Source organism: Periplaneta americana, chromosome 2, assembly GCF_040183065.1.
Source record: "Periplaneta americana isolate PAMFEO1 chromosome 2, P.americana_PAMFEO1_priV1, whole genome shotgun sequence".
Classification (NCBI taxonomy): domain Eukaryota; kingdom Metazoa; phylum Arthropoda; class Insecta; order Blattodea; family Blattidae; genus Periplaneta; species Periplaneta americana.
Window position 1 is genome coordinate 169252698 of NC_091118.1, and position 26259 is coordinate 169278956.

At 35.5% G+C, this 26259-nt stretch overlaps 1 protein-coding gene across 6 annotated transcripts; it reads left to right on the plus strand.

The window, feature by feature from the left end:
- The first annotated feature begins 106 nt into the window (after nt 1-106).
- On the plus strand, nt 107-26242 carry Tango10 (transport and golgi organization 10). Of its 6 annotated transcripts, none has more exons than XM_069818876.1 (8): nt 107-250; nt 866-1012; nt 4661-4801; nt 6992-7171; nt 9089-9208; nt 16987-17123; nt 19606-19838; nt 24015-26242. In XM_069818876.1, the coding sequence occupies exons 1-8, from the start codon at nt 248-250 to the stop codon at nt 24644-24646; spliced, it is 1593 nt and encodes a 530-aa protein (XP_069674977.1). In that variant the 5' UTR covers nt 107-247; the 3' UTR covers nt 24647-26242. The 6 variants fall into 6 exon arrangements, with proteins under 6 accessions (XP_069674977.1, XP_069674979.1, XP_069674980.1 ...); XM_069818878.1 differs by having other exon boundaries at nt 113-250; nt 889-1012; XM_069818879.1 differs by having other exon boundaries at nt 120-250; nt 850-1012.
- Nucleotides 26243-26259: the final 17 nt, after the last annotated feature.

Genomic DNA, 26259 nt, shown 5'->3' on the forward strand with positions numbered 1-26259 from the left:
TTACATACTATTCACGGGACTAGCCTAATTTGAAAGGTAGTTTGTATTCGAACTTATAAAAAAAACTATTGTCAGTGGCTGTCAGATACCCAGAGAGTTGCTGAAGTCCCAAAAGTTGTCAGTCTGGCAAATGAAAGTACAATTTGTTTATGTGCTCCGTTGTTACGCAAAGAAAGGAGATGTGTAAAATGGCGTGATTGAAAGAGACTGCCTTTTAATAGTTGTCTGGGAATGCACACTATATGCTATGGTAATATTTGAAACAAATGTGTTTGTATAAATTCTAATGTTTTATCAGCCATTTTCTTTCAGTGTTGATTTATAATTTTTTGAAAGAGATGCTATATGTAAGCAAAGATTATAATGTTTAATGTGGTTGTGAGCTACGAATTGTAAATGATTACCTGTACTCCAATAGATTAATATTAGTGGGGGAGAAGTTCATAGAAGCTATTGATCAATGTGTTTTCGACGTTGAATTTCGTTAACATATATTATACATGTACAATTGAATTAATACATACAATATTTATATTTTAGTATGTACAGAACCCATTTTAGCTTTAGGTGAGTAGGATTATGAAAGGTATGTTTTTTATTGAAGTGTCATATTGGTATGCAAAGCGAACGTCACATTCTTTTTTTTCTTCCGCAGTAATTCCAGAATTTGTTTTAATTTAATATGTTATAGCCACAAATAAAACAAATGAGTGACATTTCCAAATTGATAATCTTCATACTGAATTCTCAGTTTGGTAGTTTGTTTGTATTTATAAATTATACTGTCTATTTATAATTAATACAATGTTATCATAGAACTAAATGAAATCTATATGATAATCCTGGTAGATGTGTGGTGTTGTAGTGGCCTGTGTTCCTGCTCCGTAGCAATAGAATGTTTCGATCAGGATCCTCAAGAGAGACACATCAGTCTACACCTGAAAAAATGGAAGTTAATGGATCTCAAAAGGCAGATAATACTGCAGCGTCTAAGCCTGTGGGAGATATTGAGGTATGTACGATTATGATTTGCGCATTATTAATGCATGATAATATTAGTAAGGTACCTATACCAATAGTAATAATACATTCATACGAATCACGTACTATGCGCATTGAGTTCAAAGAGTTTGCGTACCTAGTTGCAAGTGAATTTCGTTTTGTATTTACAAATTAGTTTACAGTAGGTATATGGTATCTATAATTATGGTATCTATCACATCACTTTTAATTATGTAACGAAATGTCTAGTTTATCTTCTGAAAACGAGTGCACCAATCACTTTATCATTCAGACATAAATATTGTGCTGCAGATATTATATTCGTAGGAATTAACACTTTCCGCCATTTACTGTTACACAATTGAACAAGAATGACAACATTTGTAGATCTTAGGCCTACCTGTATTTACTTCTGTTACATGATCTGATGCAATTAAGAGTGTTCTTGCTACAGGTACTGATTTTCTTAGACTAGGTTATATTAGGTTAGCTTGTACTTTGGCGAAAGCTTTAGTTACTCTTTAGCTAGGTAATTAGCAAGGAACCACAGGTCTTATAAGATATGTAACAAGGTTATGGGTTAGTTGAAGGGATGTGTAAGTGACGTGAGGGCAGGAATATGTGAAAAGATTTCAATGATTTAAGATCCTTTAGATATCCCCTTAACTAATCCACTAACCTTGTCACATAAGTACCTTGTAAAAGACCGGTGGTCCCGTGCCAATTACCCTTAGCTACTTTTTCATTGTACTGCATTGTTTTTTATTTACATTTCATTGCTCCCTATTACTCACTCTGTGCATCTGCGATAGGAATATGTCTAAATGACTGTATGCAGAAGTATGATTTCTGTGGGATTTGTTCAGGTCCTGAAATTAAGAGAGATTACTGACATTGATGGCCCAACAGGGTCTATACGACTATAGGATATCGGTAGTATGTTTATGAGAATATATGTTGGCTAGATTGGGGAATGGGGTGATATCATAAGATTGACGTCATCGGTTAGTGAGTTACATTTTGTGTTTGCGGATAAAAATATAGAGGTCGCTGTGGATTCCGGTGGTTAGGTTGGTATAAGTGTAAATTTTATTGGTGGTTGGTACTGATGAGGTTTGAATGGCGTATCAGTAAAGCATATGTTTGGATGGTGTGTAAATCATTCTATTATTTGTTCAATTCGTGAGCAGTTGTGCTACTGGTGATTTGTTTGGCTATGGAGTGCGTTGCTGGCCCAAGAGGAGTGAAACGGAGGGCTGAACATGGTCTACGTATGTGAGAAGGTTAGAGGGTTAGTTGAGGTGATATGAGGTCGACTTATGTGAGAAGGTTAGTGAGTTAGTTGAGGTGATATCTCAGTGACATGAGGTCGACGTATGTGAGAAGGTTAGAGGGTTAGTTGAGGTGATATCTCAGTGACATGAGGTCGACGTATGTGAGAAGGTTAGAGGGTTAGTTGAGGGGATATCTCAGTGACATGAGGTCGACGTATGTTAGAAGGTTAGAGGAAGTGCGTTTTCTCTACTGTGTATAGTGTCGAATTGCCGAAATTTCACGTATGGGATCGAGTTGATGATATCCTATTTTGAGTAAGAATGGATGGGTTGTATTCCAGAATGGGATGTGAAATTGTTTTGCTGATATCCTATTTTGGATAAGAGCAGATGGGCTCTGTTCCAGAATGGGATATCGTCAATTTGTGTGATTATTGCTTTTTAGATAATGGGATCGTGTTGATGATATCCTATTTTGAATAAAAACGGATGGGTTGTATTCCAGAATGGGATGTTGTGAAATTGTTTTGCTGATATCCTATTTTGGATAAGAGCGGATGGGCTCTGTTCCAGAATGGGATATCGTCAATTTGTGTGATTATTGCTTTTTAGATAACAGGATCATGTTGATGATATCCTATTTTGAATAAGAGTAGATGGGTTGTATTCCAGAATGGATAAGAGCAGATGGGCTCTGTTCCAGAATGGGATATTGTCAATTTGTGTGATTGTTGCTTTTTAGATAATGGGATCATGTTGATGATATCCTATTTTGAATAAGAGCGGATGGGTTGTATTCCAGAATGGAATGTTGTGAAATTGTTTTGCTGATATCCTATTTTGGATAATAGCGGATGGGCTCTGTTCCAGAATGGGATATCGTTAATTTGTGTGATTATTCTTTTTAGATAGTTTTATTTACTCGTCGTGTTGGTTTACGTCGGCCATGTTGTGACGTAACTACCGCCATGTTGTGACGTCATTGTTTGTCAAACTACGAAAATTAAGCGATATCCTATAATAAAAGAATCCCGCACAACATTCAAATTTCGAGACGAAGAAAGAACAAGAACTTTACGTCATTGTACAGATCTCGTATTTTATCTCTGCCTCTGTGCAACATCACACTTGCAGTGAGGAGGTGAGGTGATGGAAGGAAAGTTGTAATGCTTTTCAATATGCTGACGCCCATGTTGTAAGATGTATGTATGTATGACAAGCTACTTAAAATTTAATGGCCACTGACTGGCAAAGATATAATCCGAGATCTGTATCCAGGGTACTTTATGTTCATGGACTTTATACTGTACATTTACACTGATGGAAAGAAAAATGGCTGGCTGAGAAACATCTTTATAGCAGCTATGCTGTACAGATGTACTGAAATTTTGCACCATACTACCTCTATGATTCCACTCACTTTTTTTCCTGCACGCCTTTGGAACTAACCTAAGCCTATTCTACCATTATCTGTCTCTAATTTAGATAATGACATAACTCACGAAACTTCCAAATAGCCTACACGAATTTAACAACAAATAAGTCTTCAGGTGCCCGCGATTTTCACCACACATACATGTGGAAAGCACATTGACAAAGTCTTATTCCCGAAGAGTGCGGTAGCTCTTTGGTAAAATGCTTGACTACTTACTGGAACACACATTACTCTGTTCTAAAGTTGCCATGTTCGGTCCCTGCTTATTGCTTGATTTTTTTAGGTTTGTATTTTCGTGTGATATTAGTTTTTATTCAATATCTTGCTCAAGTCATCACTATAGAACAATAGTATACACTTAAAAATTATAATATAATCAAAGACGATAAATTACTTCGAAGTATCAATGCCAATTTTACTTTAATCAATAGTTTTTACAGAGCTTTCCTATCGATTGTTTCTGTCTGTACTGTCTGCACCTTGTGGGTGTACTGGCTAATAGGGTGAAAAATAAATCATGATTTTTTAAAAATTAAAATGAAAATCAGTAATTTTTTAAAATGAAAATCAGTAATTTTTTAAAATTTAAATCGGATTTTTTTATTTCAATAAAAAATATTTTACTTACAGTAAATACTTTTAATTTATTTCTTTAATTGGATTTATTGAAGTAAACAAGTTATTGGTAATAACAAGTCACACTAGACTTATTCCAGTTTTAAGTTAAAAATAATATCATACCTGAAATAAATGAAACCAGAAGTTCCACAACTGAATGCTCAACCTAAAATACACAAGCCTAATATACTAATCAGAACTGGAATCCGGTGTGGCTTAGTGGATAAAGCATCAGTACATGGAGCTGAAAACCTGGGTTCAAGTCCCGGTGCCAGAAAGAATTTATATCTGTTCTATCCATTCTTGATCATATTAATTATGTTTGTTTCAGGTTGACAATTCAGCAACTGTCCTACTCAAGATTGCTACTCTTTATGCAGAACGATTGATGAGTGATATTTGCCTCCTTGTTGGAGGGAATGAGTATCCAGCTCATCGCCTTATTCTTTGTGCTTCAAGTGAAGTTTTTCAGGTAATTATATTCACGTAATACTCGCAGTTTTTTCAGATATCTACAATTTACCGAGAGCCCAATCTCTTAATTTCTACGAACAGTCTTTAAAGTCTCGTATATTTAATCTCCAATTTTTTTAGAATCTCCATTGGTTTTCACTGATTTCTCATTAACATAGGAAAACACTGTGTTAGAATAAATATTATTTCCTTGCATTTATCAGGAGTAAGCATTTCCTATGTTATGAATGCTGTACAAGTATTGTGGGTCCCTATCATCACGGCATGGCTCGTCCTCAGGTTGCTGATAGAAGAGACGGCCTCCAGATATGGAGAGTAGTTGCGAATACATTGAATAAGCAGTCGTGGACAGCCAAGAATGGGTGGTCCTCGAGCTTGGGGGTTGAGCGAAGGGCTAACAACCCATCACCATAAAAAAACAACTTGTTACGAAACCATACAATAAATCCAGATGTTTGGGATGGGCAGGGCATATAGCACGTATGGGCGAATCCAGAAATGCATATAGAGTATTAGTTGGGAGGCCGGAAGGAAAAAGACCTTTTGGGAGGCCTAGACATAGATGGGAGGATAATATTAAAATGGTTTTGAGGGAGGTGGGATATGATGATGGAGACTGGATTAATCTTGCACAGTATAGGGACTGATGATGGGCTTATGTGAGGGCGGAAATGAACCTGTGGGTTCCTTAAAAGCCATTTGTAAGTAAGTAAGTACGAGTGTAGGGTGCATTTAATGTTGAAGTTGCCACATTAGCTTCTGTGAGACATAGAGGGGTTTGGGTTTTGTCCCTAGATGTGTTGTATTCATGATTGCTAATCATAGGCGGAGATACAGAGGCCTGCTCTCCAGGTCAAAATGTTATAGACTGTTGCCTCTCTCTCTGTCATTAGATATGAAGAAAGCATAATTCTGAGAAGTTATAGTAGGTTTATTTGCAAATTAATGTACAAATCTATGTTTATAGATATAGGCATTCATTATGCAAGTTATCTTTTGTAGTATGGTTAAGAAAGTTTTGGGACAAGCTTGGAACATTTTCTGGAGGAGAGAGTTCATTTATTTCACTTCATGTGACAATGACTTTCCAGGATAGGCCTACCCGTTCCTTTTTTAGAAGTGTAGAACAAAATAGAAGTAAACATATTAGTAATTATGAAGAACCTGCTAATGCTGTGGATAATAGTTTGTGTTGGTGCATCTGCTATTATTGTGGGTGGTGACATTCAACCTACAACTAAACGACATTTCATACAAGTTGAGAGGATGCGAAAGCATTTCTTTCCCCTTCTACTTGCCCTGAGTTCGTCAGTAACAGGGCGGTAGCTGTTACTTCTTATACCTGTACCCCCCAAATTGTACACACCAGAAAATAAAATATTAAATAAAGTACATAAGTGAATATAAAATACAACCTTATAGATATTTGACAGTTACATGGTTGTGTATTTTAGCGTCGTTCTTACAATATTTTCAATTAATAATTAATTAAATTTAGGAATGTTATTTTCTATTATGAAGTCAGGGGGGAGTGACACAGTGCAGATTATCCCATTTTGTATGATGTAGAGTAGCAACTAGCGGTGGAGAAAACATTTATCTTCTGCTCTCAGCAGCTTTTTAATGTGCCAGTTAATATAAACAGCAACAAAATTAAATATAAAAGCTTAGTATAGATTTTCGAAATATAGGTCATCAGTAAACATTTTCAATAATATAATTTTTCACTATGTTGAAAGTCAATTAGTCGAACGTTATTAAGATCGATAGTAGCATCTTCCCCCTTCACTGATGTAGAGAGTGTGAGTAGAGAAGACCTATCAACCAAACTGAAATGGGAATTAGTGACCATATAAGTGATAACTAGGAATCGGATTTTTAGGCACTGAAAAGTGCAGTTTTAGGCACCTAAAATAGGCTTAATATATAATAAATTAGGCTCTAATAGAAAGGTAATGTCTTAGTTCGCATTCCTTATGAATGCAGAGTTAACTTGGTGATGTAGTATTTATGTTATTCATAATTTTGTTCACTTATATCTTTTCTCTCTTATTAAATAGCAGCAGTAGAGCAAATGTAATGTATATATTAGAGATAAATTATTATGGACTATGAGAAGTTGGACTCTTGTGTCACCAGAGTTAGTGCAAACATTACGTGTAACATTGCTATGTAATTTATTCATCAGGTGATGCTAATGAACCCTGAATGGAGCGAGTCTCAGGAAAGCTGTGTTGTGCTACAAGAGACACCAGCTTGTGCAGCTATATTTGGTGATTTTCTGCGATATTTTTACACTGGTCAAATCCGTATCAACCATCTTATAGTGATGCCCGTGCTGGCTTTGGCTGATAAATACAATGTTAAGGTAATACTGGTCATATACAGTATAATATGCGTCATTATGAAGAATAAAAAGAATTATTTGTAAAATTAGCTACTGCATTATTCTCAGAATATGCTGTTCTTTGCCATTCTTTATTTTGAGTGTAAATAAACTTCCTTTGAATGATAAGCCCGTGAGTTTATCTAAATAAATGTACTTGGTTTAGTAGTTTACAGTATTCTGATATATTCAATATTTCATACACCAGTTTTCTTCAGAATGGAACCAATTTCACTCTTTAAGCTACGGAGATGTATTTTCACTATTGGTGGGAGATACAGAATGAACGAAAAGTCCGTGCACCCCTGTCATCAATATAGATTTACAATGATTTAATAATAGCATGCAAGTTGCTTCCTCACTATTTCCCAAAGAAAAGGTAAAAGGAAAATTACTTTTTTCTGATAAATCTGGTATTTGTCAGCATTATAAAGATCTGAAATTTTCTTTTTCGTCCAAGAAAAATCCACATTCCTGTTAAGAAATTGAACAAAATCTACTTACATTATGATTTGAACAGGCGTAATAGATCAACTGCCTGTACCATATTTTTTTCGATGGCTGGTGAATCAGATGACTTACTTCCATATGATTAACGAATAATTCATTTCTGAATTTCAGAGGAAACACATATCTGAAATTGTGTGGCTTCAACAAGATGGCACACCAGCTCATTTTGCCATTGATTTACTTCCAGGTCCAACCAGGATATTCTTTATTACTCTTTTTAGTGTATTTTATTTTGCATTTTTTTGCTTTGATCCGTTTGTTAAGAGTGCCTATTAACACTGCTGCTTTACAATCTGTTTCTGAAGGAACATTCAGTAAATATGTTGCAAGATATAGAACATTAAAATCTAATAGTTGTCAGATGACTCTTTAGTTATTGTTCACAAAACGAAATGTCAAGTCAAGAATGTCATGGCGCTGTTTCACTATTGTCCAGTAAGTTGATGGCCAGAGGATTTGGTATAAAACCATTTTTTAATGTATGAGTACTCAAAGCGAAGTGCAATATACTGAATTTTAACATTCGTGTCAGTTTTAAATGCCGATTTTCATAAATAGAAAGATATTAAGACTGACTGCATGTAAAATTGTGAAAAATTAATTACATACTTAAAGAACACAGAAGAAATTAAGTCAGTATCCTAATTTTGGGATTATAGAGAATGTCTTGTCTGTAACCTGGAAAACTGAATTTCATCTTTTTATTTTAGTGCATATTAAATTATTTTCTTTTGAATAATGGTTCAAGAAATGAACAGTAATCATTCCTAACGTGATAGAGAAACTGAATTGTCGCAAAACTTCTAAAATATACAGTGAGAAAGTATGTGTCACTATTTTTTCTGTTATTGATTTTTAATATAACTAATGTAGAATTGAAATTTTCGCTCTTCAAGCATAAAATATGCATATTAAATACAGAGTTCCTATGGAGACTGGTCCCACAGTAATCTCTACTTAATCAAATCTATTGTTGACAGCAAGTGGTCATATTCCAGCATACAGATATGTCCTTACACGCTTCCCTATGTAGACCAGTCCCACTCCACCCTCACCACTTAGCTTCCTTGGCATGGGTGCTACACACTACCTACCATTATTAAGTCGATGGAACATTTATACCTGGGACCGGTCTGCATGGGAACTTTCTGTATAGTGCATTGATTTTACTCGGCCCCGATTTAGCATTTTCAAGCATTTGACATTAATAATTTATGATCCTGTAAATTAGTCCATATAACATCGAAACTTCTTTTTAAGGCAAAATATTCTTTGCCCCAAGAAAACGTTAAGTGGAAGCAGTATTGTACAATTATTAATTTCAGTTCTTTTTCAGTAATAAAAGATTATTATGTTTTAAGCTGTATATCTGGTTTTGCATTGTTTTAGGACCTTGTGAAGCTATGTATTGAATACATGTGTGAACACATAGCACATGCAGCTGCAAACAATCAGCTGATCTCATGGTTGCAGTACACGTTGACATGTGGTCACTACCAAGTTGCTCAGGTATGTGTGTATAAATTTATTATTTAGCTTAAAAATGTTTTTTATGGGCAGTAGTCATGGTAATTTTTTTCTTCATCATACACTCCACCCCTTATTTTTCTCCCTTAAAATTTATTTTTACTTTCCTCTCTGTATTTCTCTGAACTGCCATTTCATGGAAGTTTTTATGTTATAGACGTAGTAAGGAAATTGATCTGCTTCACCTTTTAATTTGTAAAACATGCTTGATTTGAAGAAGATTCCATGAAGCTCTCGCAGTAGATGCTCTCTTATCTTGATGAATCATGGAGCACTTCGGTGTTTTTCAACCATTCTTTATTCCATCACTGTAGAGGTGGACCATTCATGTTCATAAACATCAAAGAATATATAATCAGTATATAAGATCAGTACAGATCTCCATATACAAAACTTAAGCAGCTGTATGGCTCTGTATAGGCAAAATTTTCTCTACCCCATATAATTAATTAAAAAAATTGTAGATTCCCATATGCCATATGGTCTGATATGGCCCTCCTGACAGCACTGCTTATAAATATTCAAAAACATGTTTAGTTATTCGCGATTTTTGTATAACATCTTGTCGTTATCTTGTAGTTTTGGTAAGCCTGTGTACTGTCTACCTCTCAGTTCACTAAATACAGAGTTATGCAAAGCATATATGAGCCGTTCAGAGCAGAAGTGGTGTAAGTTAAACTTTTGCTCTGAACGACTCAAATAAATAATATACAAAATACAATTCCTACTTTCTCTTGGTATTTTTTTCTCTCTCTCTCAATCTCTCTGTTCTTTGTATATACATTTACAAGCAAAATATATATATTCATGTCATTTAAATTTGTATAATAACGACCGAATCATTAGCATAGTTTATATGAGCTGTTCAGAGCAAAAGTGGTGTAAGTCAAAATTGACTTACACCACTTCTGCTCTGAACGGCTCATATAGTGAAGAGTACGATTCATATAAACTCTTTATTGTAGTGAAAATTTATTGCATTATACTTGTTAATATGTGTTTGTCGATACATTCTTGTCAATTCTCAAAATATGTTAGGTACAAGAATTAACATACATATTGTCAATAACATTATGTTGACTTACATGTAATTAGAGACCTGCAATAAGACAAGATCTTTTCAGTATGATTTTAAATATTTTTTATTTGTTTCACATAAACATTATAAAATGGAATAAGACAAGACATGCAGTGTATATTTTCTTTCCCCCCCCCCCCTTGTTTTTTCTTTTTTTTTTTCTTTGCTTCATTCATTTGTCTGTTTCATCCATTATGTATTAGACTCAGGTCAGTAGTACCCACTCACTCATTCCTCTTCTTTTTTTTTTGTATGGTCACTAATGGCAGTTCGTGCCTAAAATGACAAGGGGTTCACTACTTTTATGATATTACATAGTTTTACAACAATTTAAACAATATGTCATTTCTGAAAAATTGAAAAAATGCTACAGTTCTTTAAAGTAGATAATTACCTTAAAATGAGCCTGATGATGATGATGAATTATCTTTGAAAGAACTTAGCGATTTTTCCTGACATTATCATTCTGTCTTTCAATATTTTACCTGAAAACTGAGCTAAGCTGTTGCCTAATTTCTGTTCTTCCAAGAACTGATAAACCTAGGCAAGCATTCTTGTGAGCAATAGATTCCTCATGCTTCTTAATTTTTTGTGTCAAATGACTTAAATCTGACACACCAGTGCATGTCCAGCTCGTATCTTTACCTTTAGCAAATAGCAGACACTGGAAACAAAATAATTTATTTGTAGATTCACAACCGCAAATCCAGCTGTTTCTTTCATATTTTTTTACATTGAAAGCCCTGCAAAATGTCTTACCTTGCTTGTTTGTGCTTGCTTTAAATCTAGTTGAGGTAACAGCCTTCCATGCTTCTTTATTTTACACTTATCTTCCAAGATTAAAACTGAAAAATTTGTTTGTAAAAGATATTGAACACTATTCACTTTCTTTGGAGACGAACACTGGTCACACTCACAGATGAATATATTAAGACTAAAACACCAAGAAAGACTAAATGAACATTTAAAGGAGTGTAAGAAACCACTAATAAATACAACAATCACTAACACACAGGTACACATGTTAAAAATGTGATCTCAGCTACAGATTGGAGCTAACTTCGGTTTGCATCACGAAGGCTTTCGCTTGTCGGCTGTCTCATGATAATGTAATTACAGCTGTGCTGGTCCAAACACCAGCGCAACCACATGTTTGCCATGCAGCATTTCCCCTTGCCTTTTGCCCTGCACACAAGTCCAGAAGCTGGCTTGGCAAGGTTCAGAGGAGAAATTGAACCTCGGAAGCTTACAAGCATGTATGTATTCGATCTGCGGTTTATAAGTTTTTATATGACAAAAATACATCAGAGCCGCAAGTAAAGTTATTAAAGAAGAAACAAATAATGATAATGTAAATTATAAATAAATTCACTTAAACAATTAAATTGTTTCGGAATACAGTATGTATTATATGTTTTTCTCTTGTTAAATTTTATTGTACCTAGTTAACATGTTTCGGCTTGCTATTGGCCTTCTTCGGAACTCGAGAAAGACATAATACATATTCCGAAGTGATATAATGTTAAAAGTTGTGTAATCAAGATGTATAATTAAATAGTTTTTCCGGGGGGGTTCTCTGAACCATTGAATGGATAGGATGCACCGCCACTGTTGGTCACTCTACTTTTATCACCTTGTTCGTAATGTGAAATTTGTCTAGACAATCTTTCTCCCATTTATTTCTGGTGTGCTAACCATTTATTTATGTATGGTATTCTTTTCATTAAATTCATTTTTTTATTTTTTACCTAATTTCATCATTCAATTTGTGTTCTGTTTCTTCAGTTTTCACCACTTCTTCAGAGAAACTTCATCTTGCTGGATTATATTGTATTTTATCATCAAATTGTGATGTATAAAGCACCGATAAAATTATACATACAAAAGATTTTGTCTTAAGGGGACCAGATACCTCGAAGTAGTTTAAATTAAAAAAAAAAAAAAAACTTTTTTTCTGTTTTATGTTCAATGATACTTTAAGTTTAATATTTCAAAATATTAGCGTTCAACTATTCCGGCAAGTGCCCTTTTTAAATAGTTTTGTAATTGTATGCACGTCAAACATCGGTTACGCCCCCTTTTCTTGGCATGCTGTGACTTTGTTCTGAAGCTATTATCTCTGATATTTGTCATGCTAGATTTCTGAAAGAACCCACTAACTGGAGAGAAAACTTTGCTCGTTTTGTTGGCTGCACTGTCTGAAGCTTAGCAACAGCAGTTGTTTACTATTATTCGTAAACATTATAAGTTTTCCTCGTGGTGTGCTCTTTTCTTGTGTAAATATGAGGGCTAAACCGTTTGGAAAAAGAACATCTCATGGAAATAAGTATGTAAACAAGAATAATAGTAAGAAAAACAAACCCAGTAATTCTAATAATGTGTTAAATGTTGATCTTAGTGGTGATGTGATTAGGCCTACACAAACATGTGATTCAAATTCAGTTTTATCTACACCCTCTACATCAAGTACTAATAACTTCAGAAGTTCAACCAGCAAGAAACTGTCTTCTTCAAGGAAACTCTTCAATGAATTCTCTGATACTATTTCAGATAATGACGGTGAGAGGTTGAGTACAGGTTACCAGTTTGTGGACATTAAATTATTGGCACAAGCAGTGAGGGCATTTGTACAGTGTAAATGTTATTTGAGTGTAAATTGTGTATCTGTATATGTGAATTCAAAAAACAGAAAAGGACTGGCAAGCAAGTTGACACTTGTGTGTGAAAAATGTGAGGAAAATCATTCATTTTTTATTTCAAAACAATGTGACAAGGGTTTTGAAATTAATCTTAGATTTGTGTACGGTATGCGTTGCATCGGTAAAGGTAGGGCAGCAGGTAAGACACTGTGTTCAGTGCTAAACACTCCGGCTCCACCAGTGCTATATAATAAAGTAAATAGTGTTTTGTTAGTGTCTCTTGAAAAGGTTGCAGAACAGTGCATGCAAGACGCAGCAATAGAAGCTGTAAATGACAACGAAATTGCTGTTGCATTGGATGGAACTTGGCAAAAGCGTGGCCATAGTTCTCTTCATGGTGTAGTGACAGCTACTAGTGTAGACACTGGTAAGATTTTGGATATAGAGTGTCTTTTAAAGTATTGTATGAGCTGTAAAAGAAGAGGAAAATGTGAAGATAATTGTGAAGTGAACTATGCAGGATCCAATGGTGGAATGGAAGCAGATGGTGCAGTTAGAATATTTGAGAGGTCTGTCGAGAGTAGGGGAGTAAAATATATCCAATACTGAGGAGATGGAGATAGCAAGGGATTCAATAGTGTAGTGGCAGCAAAACCATATGGGGATAGCACTAATATCACAAAATTAGAGTGTGTGGGACACGTTCATAAGAGGATGGGGTCTCGACTTAGGCGACTGGTACAAGAATGGAAGGGGAAGAAATGAGGAGATGGGAAAGGAATTGGTGGTACTGAAACACTCACAAGCAGTGAAATAGACAAGCTACAAGACTATTACGGTAAAGCCATATGGGAAAATACAGGTACTCTGGAGAATATGAGAAAGGCAGTGTGGGCTAGCTTTTTTCATAAAATTTCTACTGACACTACACCTGTTCATGGATTGTGTCCTCATAATTCATGGTGCAAATACAACAGTTCTGACAGAATAAATTACAGGCACCATGGTCTCCCTGAAGTCAGAATGGATTTAGTGAAACCTTTTTATAGAGATCTAGCACAACCAGATCTTCTGAAAAAGTGCCTTCATGGACGTACTCAAAACCCAAATGAATCGTTCAACAATCTCATCTGGACCACAGTACCCAAGAATGTGTTTGTGGGCAATAGCACATTAAAACTAGGTGTTCTGGAAGCAGTGCTGTCCTTCAATTTGGGTAATATTGGGAGAGCAAAAGTTCTACAGCAGCTGGGAATTGATCCAGGTTTCTACACCATGAGACACATTGAGACGTTGGATGCCATACGACTGAAAGATGCAGAAAGACAAGCTGAAGAGATGACCAAGGAGGCAAGGAAGAAGAGGAGAAGTGAAAAAAGGAAAAGGGAAGACCAGGAAGACCCTGAATATGGTGCTGGGAAGTTCTAGGTATGACAGAAGAAAGTTTTTTTATACAGAAAGTATAAACCTATTTTTCTCCCATTTCACATTTTTCAAACCTTGAGTACACTCAGTGTGAAAACTATTCCAGATAGAAACTTAATTTTTTTTACCAGATGTTGCTATAGTCGTGCCCTTTGCATTAAATGTAAAATTATGTGAATTGAAAAAAAATCTGTCAGAAAAAAAAATTATTAAATAAGATTATGTTAAATTTTGGACAGTTAGGAAAAAAAATCAGGGAGAAAATATCATGACAGAGCCCGTTCTCTTGCTTTACGAGAAAAAGAATCAGGATGCTGGCTTCAAGCCTTACCTTCTTCCAACATAGGCACCTTAATGGATAATACATCCTTTAAGATTGCTATTGCCTTAAGTCTTGGTGTTAAAATTTGTTTTCCACACAAATGTATTTGTGGTGCAGATGTCGATTCTTCTGGCCTCCATGGATTAAGTTGCCTCAAAAATTCTGGACGATTTTCCAGACACATCATGATTAACGACATCATTAAAAGGGCCCTAATTTCCGCTGGTTTTCCTACCATTCTAGAACCCATTGGCATAAATCGTTCCGATGGCAAACGTCCAGATGGCTTAACTTTAACACCATGGTCCAAAGGCAAATCACTTTTATGGGATGCCACTTGTTATAACACCTTCGCTTCTTCTTATTTGCCCAAAACTTCCAAACTCTCTGGGTCAGCCGCTGCATCTGCTGTTACAATTAAATGCAATAAGTATCTCGATCTTCTGGATAGATATAATTTTGTCGTTTTCGCCGTAGAATCTATGGGCCCATGGTGTTCCGAGGCGAAGATGTTAACTTCTGATATCGGCAAGTATTTATCAGCACTTAACGGTGACTCTCGCTCTACGGCTTTCCTCCGCCAAAGAATTAGTATTGCCATTCAACGAGGGAACGCTATAAGTGTTATGGGGACTTTTCCAGAATCTAAATCGTTGGAAGAAATATTTTATTTCGTGTAGAGCTGTAGAGAGTATTTCGCATCCTTTAGTTTTGTTGCTAATTTCTAGTTTGTCCCTTACTCAATTGTTTAATTTAATTTCAAAATTGAATTAAAGTTTATTTTAATGGAGAGATAAAGCATTGAACAACAATCTGTAAAAGTTTCAGGTCTGTATTTTTAATGGTTTAAGAGCTGAGTGTACCACAATATTGAAAATTTAACATTGCCAAGATAGGAGGTATCCGGTCCCCTTAAATATCTTTCCTCATTTTATTGTTAGGTGTTCTCAGTATTACTGTATTGGCCCGAATTTAATACAGTAACACGATGTTTTTTTTTTTTTTTCATAAAAATTATAAAAGAAATCTACTTTATAGGATGTATTACCTGTACCAACTGATTATACTCTCTGCACAGTTTTTCCTTAAAGATCTTATTAACAAAAATCTTAAGCTTGTCAGCCGCCAACTTCTCAGTCAACCAATTTTTCTCCTGTGCTCGAAATATAATATTAGGGGCTAAGTTGCTCTTTAGGAAAAGTATAATGATTGGTTACTTAAAAGGAACCATGCATTGACCCCATCAGACAAATTGAAAGTAATTGGCGTGCAGTTGCTGGCTCAGCAACAACATGGATTGGGATTAGCAGTAAGCCAACTGTGATGGGTTTGAAAAAATAATGTGTTTCTAATAATGCGAATGACAGTGAGAATGACATTTTATGGAAGAATTACGAGTCTGAATAAGAATCCATCTCTAGTTCAGAAGGTGAAGTTCCCCCCCCCCCCCCCCATATAGAACATCTGACAACTTGGAGTTTTATTATATTCAAGATTGTTATACCGTCAGCATTCCATTGTAAGATGTTTAGTTGATTCTGTACCATTAAAGTAGTCCCCGCCCGGAGATCCGATTGGGGGACTATTTTATCTCTGGATAATTTTACTTTAATGGTACTCATTTCACATTGGAATGAAAATGGCAAGTTGTAGTTGATTTAAGTGAATACCATATTTTTAATGTTTTGGTGGCTACTTCATTCACATACAACCCCCAGAATGTCTAGAGGAACAAACCTGCTGTTGGTCAACGAGTCCATTGGACCTAGCTGGGAGATCTTGTTGATCACCAGCTTCCCCTCCTTAAGCCACTGGAGGACGATTTTAGTGCCATAACTGCCCATTGTGCAACTCAGACCAAGAAATGGATTCGGAACACCTCAAAATCTGTGCTTCAGTGGCTGACCATGATAACATCTTTGAAAAATATTGGAGTGCAAGAGGTCAAATGCAATTGCCTGGCATTAGAAAACAACAACATATTTAAGATTGTACTACATTCAGGCCAATACAGTACTTAATTTATTTTAAAATTACTTCCTTCTTTTATTTTTATTTATTTATGTCAAAGTACAACATTTTACATTCAAGAAATTAGAAATTATTCACCAGCTTTCAACGGCTATTTTCTAAACCAATCTTAGATCACTTTTTTCACTTTAAATTATTTATTTTCTTTCACTGAGGAAATAGGGGCTTTCCAACCCTGTAAAAAGTAATGCATTCACTGTTACAAAGTCAGGGTGAATTACATTATACCTGGTATTTTATAAGTGTAATTATCATATTGTTGCAGGTGTGTCAGAACTTTGTGAAATGGAATCTGGAACTAGTAGCAGAAACTACAGATTTTGGTAACTTTGAACCTGAGATTCTCGTGAGTTTGCTGCAGCAGAATGACCTGGTTGTGCACAATGAAATGGCACTTTATAGGTAAGATAAACGATCAAGTTTTGCTGTATTCACTCAGAATTTTCGTTATTTCAAAACAAAGGATTGAAAGGAAAATAATGCAGCATTGAAATTCTTCATAAGCAGAAGACAATGTTACATGCGGAAATATAGTTTTAACATATTCTTGTCTTATATTACGACCTAAACAAATACACTGTACTATTGTACATGGTGCTCAGACTTTTGAGCTGACAGTGGTGCATCACTGCTTGGCGAAATGAATTCGTGGTATATTTAGCTTATTATTCAGTATAAGTTACAATTTTGTGACTGTAATCTCTGGTTTCTGGAATGACATCTGTACAATAGTGGCAAAAAAAACCGGACCGATCCTTGTAGCTGATTTCAGAGCCTTGTTCATTCCAGAGCACGATAGACTGGTAACTAAGACTTTCGTGGTTCGAATCCTGCCTGGGAATGAAACTTTTTTTTGTTCCTTATTCAGATTTATTCCCAATACTTTTCGATTGCTGGTAAAATTCACGTTCTGGAAATAATAAGTTTATTAAGTAGTAAAATATTGCTGCAATTGAAAAGTATTGGGAATAAATTTTAATAAGGAACAAAAAAAAGTTTCCTTCCCAGTCAGGATTCGAACCACGAAAGTCTTAGTTACCAGTCTATCGTGCTCTGGAGTGAACAAGGCTCTGAAATCAGCTACAAGGGACGGTCCGGTTTTTTTTTGCCACTACTATACGTTCACATGGACAAATATGAAGTACATGCCCAGCAATGTGGGTGTCAGAGCTGATTCCAGTTGCAGTTTCGTTGTTGATGTTACATCTAGATCTCTCTCGAGGAGTATTATTTATCTTGATGATTGATCATTCTGAATACCAGCATAATTTTTTTCTTAATCATATTACGATTGAAATGGCTGTGTACATGTACACTTGAGATTCCTCACTAATATTAACAGCATCAAAATGGCAATAGAAGAAAAAGCACTGATTCAATATGAAAAACTTATCAGATTACCAGGAAACAATTGGCATTCATACAGTCCTCTCTGTAGATTGAAGACTCAAAAAGGTTTCATATCCATTGTTCAAGAATTAAAACAGAAAATCAATATCCCGAATTTAAAAGAAAACTTACAGATTAAACCAAACCCTTTAACTCTGTTAAATATAGAATATAATCTAAATTTAACAGAAGAAATACTGAAATCAGAAGTAAGCACTGAAATACTGAAACAATTGTCTTTAGAGACAGTTAATATTAGGTACCCTCCACAAAACTGGCTTCATTTATACACTGACGAATCCTTGGATCTCCAGAGAACAAGGTGCCGGTGCAGGTGTTGCGTGTTGTCTCTCCTCACTTTATAGATCTCTTGGATATGGAACAAGTTTTGATGGAGAAATCATTGCAATAAGTGAAAGTCTCAGGAATCTTCTATGCCACATCAATAAATTTAAGAATGCAGTTATATTGTCAGACTCCAAAGCAGCTATTCTATCAATAGTCTCTAAACACACACCTTCCTCTCAAACAGCAGAAATAACTAAAATGTTTTCTCAATTAATATCACTCAATAAACGAATTGTATTCCAATGGATACCATCCCACTGTGGAATCCTGGGAAACGAGAATGCGGATGCTTTAGCAAAGAAGGGCAGCACTGCTACTTACAGACCTGTTACTAAATCTACGTATTACTCTGTGAAAAGATTTATTAAATCTACATATTTAGACTTCAGCAAACAAAATTTGATAACACAATCCCAAGGGAAAAAATGGAACTCTCTGCATCATAATACACAGTTAATTCCCGATTTACCACGAAAATCGTCTGTAGCTGCATTTAGATTGGCAACAGGCCATGATTGTTTGGCCAAACACCTGCATAGAATTGGAATATATCAGTCTCCTAACTGCCTATTGTGCAACTCAAACCAAGAAATGGATTCGGAACATCTCAAAATCTGTGCTTCAGTGGCTGGCCATGATAATATCTTTGAAAAATATTGGGGTGCAAGAGGTCAAATGACTTTATTGTCAAACGCCTGGCATTAGAAAACAACAAACAATAACAACAACATGTACACTTTCCAAAAGGTTCTTTGAAGTCAAAAAGCTTTCCACCTATTCTTTTAAGTTAAAAAGTCTTGCACCTTTCACTAGAGACCTGAATTTCTAGCATTTATTTTCATCAAAATTAACATCTATTTTTCTCAAAATTAGCACCTATTCTTCTGAAATCAGCGTAACTGATATGTTAATCTGTATTACTGTCTTGTAATGTTCGAACATGAAGATACTACAAACTTCACCCTACTCCAGAGGTGCCCAACAATATGTGGAAATCTAAAATCGAGGTTCTACTGTAATTAATTCTTCTTTGTGCAACGAGTCTATAATAATTAATACCGGTAGTTGAATTTTTATATATGAAATATGTACAGTGTAATTTATTAAATTTATTTATATTTAGAAGAGGATACTTGCACTATTTCAGTTGTGTTGTGAAGTGGTTGGATCTGCAAAAGGAACGGTTGTCTCAGGATTCTTCCAATACTATAGAAGACATTAACGCACACATGGAACAACTAGTAGTGGAGGTGATGTCACATGTCCGCTTCCCCATGATGTCTCCACGCCAACTTGCCGAACTGCTGCTTTCTCCCCTTACAAAGACTTACAAAGAATTTTTTGTGGAACGTATGGCGATTGGAATGTCATTTCATTCAGGTAAATAACTTACATTTGTCCCTTTTCGTATATAATGCATAACCTTTTTGTAATGTCAATGTGTGCATGTTTTGTAGTGTTATTTTTTTCTTGTGTAGTCTGTTGGCCATACATTTCCCTCTGTGGCAAGAGATCATAGACAATCTTCTCTTTCACTTCAAGAGGGTGACAGAGATGAACAAAACTAACTGTCGCTCTTGCTCGCTGTGTTCGTTGCATTTGTCTTTCGAGTCTCATCTCGTTATTCTCGTGTGCTTTGAGTCTCGCTCTTCATCTCGAAATAGAATTTGGTCTACGTGGAAAGATTTCGTAACTTTAAATAACATACATCATTGAAATAAATAACATTATAAATGTTTAAATGAGACAAAAATACAAAACAGAACAGGATCATAGTTATCAAAATGTTCTAGTTCTATTATATCATATTACCTATGGTTATATAAATAGAAAAAAAAACAATCCTCAAATAAATTTGCATTTCTAAGAAACATAAAACATAAGGTTAATATCTTTTTACTTGAGATTGCACACTTGATCTGAAACATATGGAAAGAAAATTCCTAGCCTTTTAATAAGGGCCTAGTAATTAAATAAAGACTGGGGGACGGATTATTTATACACTGAAAGGTAGAGATGATGTTTCAAATAGGCTACTTGATAGTTTATACATATATAACAGTTTCCAAAGTAGATAAAAGTTCAGTCAGGTATAAACAGCTGTGAGGATTCAAGGCTGCTTGACTTTGGGACTTCAGGAGTGATCAAACACGATTCTCGGAACACTCACAATCAGTCTTTATGTCAACGACGCTACGTATACAACATTGCGGACACTGTTAGTCTCGCTTTCTCGATCGTTGTCACACAAATTTCTTGACATCACCATGCCAAATAAGGCAGAAAGAAAACATCCTTCGTGTTTCTCTTCCTCCTCAGTACCATCCACCTTCTTGACAAATCATATAAAACAGAGTGACATATGTAGCTGCTACAATTGTTCACTGAACCAGAAGTTTTTTTTTTTTCTTGTTATTTTCTAGTACTGTATATTACTTAACATCTAGCTTGGTTTCCTTTGATCCCTAGTTTCCCTTCCCACCTATATTGCTCACAATTTGCATTAAAGTCATGTTTTTTCAGGAAGTAATGATTTTCGAATTTTTTAATCATGTTTCACAAAGTTGTCCATTTGTTGCTTGAATTTTTTACCTTTGGTGAATTCAAGTAATGGCAGTGCATGGATTGTTGTTCTGACCCAGCATTAACAAAAACAATCATTATTCCATCACCAGTTCCAAATTTGAGACAAAAATGTTGTCATCCCCTCCCTAATGGTCCAAAAATGCATGCACACACACCAGCCTTTTGTTTTTATGCACTTCAGTTAATATTTTTGGCTTCTATATTGTGCACGCAGTCAACATTTTTGGCTTCCATATTGCCCACAATTTGTTTTAACCGAGTTTTACAGGAAGTAATGATTTTGAATTTTTGAGTCACATTTGTGAATGTTGTCCATCTGTTGCTTGAATATTTTAGCTTTGGTTTAACTCAAGTAATGACAGCGCATGGATTGTTTAACTCAGCATTGACAAAAGTAATCCATATTTTATTTATTTATTTAATTGGTTATTTTACGACGCTTTATTAACTGCTAAAGTTATCTAGCATTTGAATGAGATGAAGGTGATAATGTCAGTGAAATGAGTCCAGGGTCCAGCACCGAAAGTTACCCAGCATTTGATCTCAGTGGGTTTAGGGAAAACCCCAGAAAAAACCTTAATCAGGTAACTTATCCCAACCAGGATTCGAACCCGGTCCTGCTAATTTCACAGTCAGACGTGCTAACCATTACTTCATAGCAGTGGACATAATCCATATACTATTTTAGTAAACATAGCAACTATTCAAAAGCAGATAACGTGAACCTTAATGTTATGGTAAAAAGTTGTGTTCTCATTGAAATTTAAAATTATTGACGATATTGAGGTGCTGTTCTTTTTACTGCAAGCACTTGCATCAACAAAATGTCTTTTGCACTTCCAAAATCTGCACATAAAGTCACATTTTGTAGAATTTTTTCCATTCTCGTATTAAGGAGAAATATATAGGGGAGAGTCGGGTAGTATCGGACATCGGGTAATATCGGACAGTGAGTTTCTTTCATCTACCACACGATGATAGTACCTGATTGACATGGTTACGTTTCTGTGATGTCGCATAGAGAAATGTAACCATGTCATTCAGGTACTACCATATGCTGGTAGATGAAAGAAACGCACTGTCCGATACTACCCGATGTCCGATACCACCCGACTCTCCCCTACAATGTCCATGACTTCACAAGAAGAAAAAACAAATGAGCGAGAGAAGGAAATGACAGCTACAAATGAATTTACCGAATGTACAAATGTTATTACGAAAACTTTTACTTTAGTATCATAAAGTAATATACGTATGTTATAATTACATCATTACTAACGTGAATATAGCATTAACGATTTAATGGTGGATGGAGTGCAAAAACTCTCTATTATTAATTTCATTATACTTTTACAGAACTTTTAACAGAAAAACTTAATAACTGCTGTAACATTTGATAAATGCCAAATCACATGTTTCAGTGATAAATGCTTCATTTTCATTATAATATCACGATATTTCATTACTTTGTACAGGCAGTGCTAATTTGGGAAATTTTTATGCTATTGGCTTTTTCGTTATATTGTTCTAATTGTTGCAAACAAAATTTTGTTAGCACTAGTAATGTCTACATTTCGTTTGTCTGCCTCAAAATAAATAATGCGATATAATTTAACTTAAATAATTGATTAAATGGCGATCTTACTCGTGTTAATTATGTAAGCATGTGCGGCTTACAGCTGTTTCGGTGTTTCTTCACACCATCCTCAGAGCCTGCTAGATCTCGGCGTCATCTCGAACTTCACTGCCTGTTGTGTGGGTGCGTTTGATTGTTGACAAGTGTTGAAATGTGGTGTCTAATAGTGTGTGTGTTCTGAAATTGATCTGTGTGTTGAGAATTTGATCAGGGTGTGTTTTAGTGTGTTTGTATATTTCATATTGTCCTAGTGTGTTGAGTTTTTGGTTTTTGGGTTGTATGTGTAGGATTTCCATCTCTGTATTTGTTATTGTATATGTGGCTAGAATAGTTATGTGTTCAGCATATGTAGATGTATTGTGTCCTCTGGTTATTGCTTTAATGTGTTCTTTGTATCGAGTTTGGAATGATCTGCCTGTCTGTCCAATGTATATATATATATATATATATATATATATATATATATATATATATGCCGAACACATAACTAATGCTAACCACACATACAATAACATAAATGCAGACATGGAAATCCTACACATACAACCCAAAAACCAAAAACTCAACACACTAGAACAATATGAAATATACAAACACACTAAAACACACCCTGATCAAATTCTCAACACACAGATCAATTTCAGAACATACACACTATTTGACACCACATTTCAACACTTGTCAACAATCAAACGCACCCACACAACAGGCAGCGAAGTTCGAGATGACGCCGAGATCTAGTAGGCTCTGAGGATGGTGTGAAGAAACACCGAAACAGCTGTAAGTCGCACATGCTTACATAATTAACACGAGTAAGATCGCCATTTAATCAATTATTTATATTCAAGTGTTAAAAGTAGTGAACGAAAGATTCAACATAGATAATTTAACTTATAAAGAAGTAACACATCTAGATTTTTCTAGTGTTTTCTAGTGAGAAAAGAGCATTTATTTGGGACCATTTTGCATAAGACTGCCTCTTCAGCTGCAAACAACGATAAACTAAAAAATAGGTTGACTCTTCAGTATATAATTGTTAAGAATGTGAATCCCTGGTGTCCAGGCTGCTTCTTTGCTTTGCAACATTAAGAAACTTTCAGGTATATGACTGGATGCTCGGAATTGTGCGAATGTTAGTCCTCCAGGAGAAATGCACATGATCTAACAAAACTTTGATTAGTAGAATTTTGATGATGGTATTAAATAGGGAGTGATAATAGAAACAATGGCATATAGGAACGATTATATTGTAATTCCACTGTATATGTGGAATTTCTACTTTGAGTTATTTTACAAAAGCAGATTGAGCTAGATGGCTGTGAATTTGATTCCAGGCCAGACAGAGCGGGTGCAGGAGGTACTTCAAACTGATGAGGGCCGACTGCTGTTCACCCCTCGTCTTTACACAGCTGACACATGGAGTACACTCTTGTCTGTAGAGAACGTTCCACTTCTACCTGCATACCACACATGTACACTAGTTTTCTCAAGCCGCTCTTCCCTGGCAGAACATGCTGGTGACCACGCCTGTGAGTGGGTGGTTGATGTTTATCCCAAGGGTGTGTGGTTCCGTAAGTTTTACCTGATTGTGTGGCAGGGAACAGTGGAAGTACCAGAAAGTGTTCTGCGCACAGTCAGACTTTCTGTAATGTGTAGAGACCCTCCTCCTGCAGGACATACCCGTGTTAAAGTAGGAATACTTATCCGTGGTGTTCAAGACGGTGTTGAACATATTAGGACAGTTATTGAACGTAATCATCACTTTGGAGAGACTGACAAAGTGTTAAATTTTGATGATTTGTTGTCATTTGACGAGTTGAATAGCCCTCCTGGAGGGACGTCTGGCAGTGGGTCGAGTAGTCCTTACTTGGTAGGACGTAATAGGGATATTCTGAAGTTGCATATTGTGATAGCACCGCTAAGTGATGTGTGCAGCACTACTGCACCATCGTTCACAATCAAATAGCCTCTTTGGTAGGTTTCATGTTCTTTGTCGCCAACAGGTCCAACTTTGTGTTCTCATATAGGTGTTGTGCCATGAGTAGGCATTCTATTGCTGTGATGCTGTTATGTTAGGTTGTTAAAAATGCCTGTGGAGTGCCAAGAATTTTATGTATATCTACATCTGTTAACTGTAGAATACATGTTAGAGAGTATTGCAGAGTGTGTCATGCAGTGGAATTTGACTGGAGTCTAAAGGTACGGTCACACTTCGCTACTTTTGCAGCGCAACTTTTGTACTGCAGCTGCAAAAGTTGCGTGTCGTGTTCACACGTAAGCCAAAAGTAACGCGCTGCACGCTACTTTTTGTGCTGCGCAACCCGAGTGCTGCAAAAGTTCAACTGGAGGTTGCAAGTCTGTTCACACACAAGGTGCTACTTTCGCAGCCGCAGTCATGCTGCAGGTTTCCATCTCCATGTTGATGTCTCAATATACATTTTGTGGTATTGTTCGCGTTATTAAGAAACTCGTGCGATAGCTTCCTTATCTATTATATGCTTTTCTGTTGTATCTAGTATTCAGAAATTGACATTATTTTTACTATAAAGCTTTTAAAAACGCCTATATACTTAAATGATAACCAACAGTATATTCACGTAATCAATGTTGGCAATCCTCCTGTTTGGAACTACGCTACGGAAAATTAAAAAAATGAATTATATCGTCAGCAATTATGCTCAGACTGTGTTGTGTATTTAATAACTGTTACAAATAATTTATTTTCATCACATTTAACATTAAAATATATCCAAACAATAAAAGTATCATTGGCACATTTGGGTGGTAACACTGGTTGCAACCGCAGCAAAAGTTTCAACAAAACTGATATCAAAAATGCAGCGGCTGCAACCCTGAGAACCCTGTTCACACGTCACTACTTTTAAGCTGCGGGCAGCAGGTTCGGCAGCCGCTACTTTTCGGGTTGCACCATTGTTCACACGTCACAGTACAAGAGTTGCGCAGTTTTTTGTACTGCAGCACTGCAAAAGTAGCGATGTATGACTGTACCTTTATGGCTTCTAGCTTGGAATGGATTTATGTCTTCAGAAAGATTTTTATCCAAATTTTATTGTAAATCCAGAATAACAGTGAGATTATTATATTTGTCTCCACAATTTGCATGTCTGCTCGAAATGGTGCTATGTATAAAACTGAAACGAATTAAAATGAAAAAAGAGATACATATAGTATTTTTGTTTTATAGATATATATGCAGCATTCAGGAAGAAATTATGTCTGATTTCTATGTGAAAGTAACAGTATTTTTCTGCTACATTGTGGGCTTAAAATTTCATGTCATTCATTCATCACAACTACGAAGTACAATACATTTTGAAGAGTCGTGCATAAAAATAAAGAATAAGTTTTTAATTCAAGTGCCATAAATTGCACACACATATTCCATTTTTAATTGTTAATATTGTTTCAATGTATTGTTTATATGAGTGTAATGTTGGTGTAGCCACTTTCTGTTGTAGGCATGTGGAGAATGAACTGTTACAATACAGCCCTCACCTTGTATTTCAGATCATTAAAAATGATTTGTTGATTTGTTTTCAAACATTCTTTTATTTTTAT

Bases quoted from the DNA above. Each gene is read 5' to 3' on its own strand.
- Tango10 (XM_069818876.1), top strand. The intron at 4,802-6,991 runs GTAATTATATTC...TTTATTCATCAG, and splicing joins CTTCAAGTGAAGTTTTTCAG to GTGATGCTAATGAACCCTGA. The intron at 7,172-9,088 runs GTAATACTGGTC...GCATTGTTTTAG, and splicing joins CTGATAAATACAATGTTAAG to GACCTTGTGAAGCTATGTAT.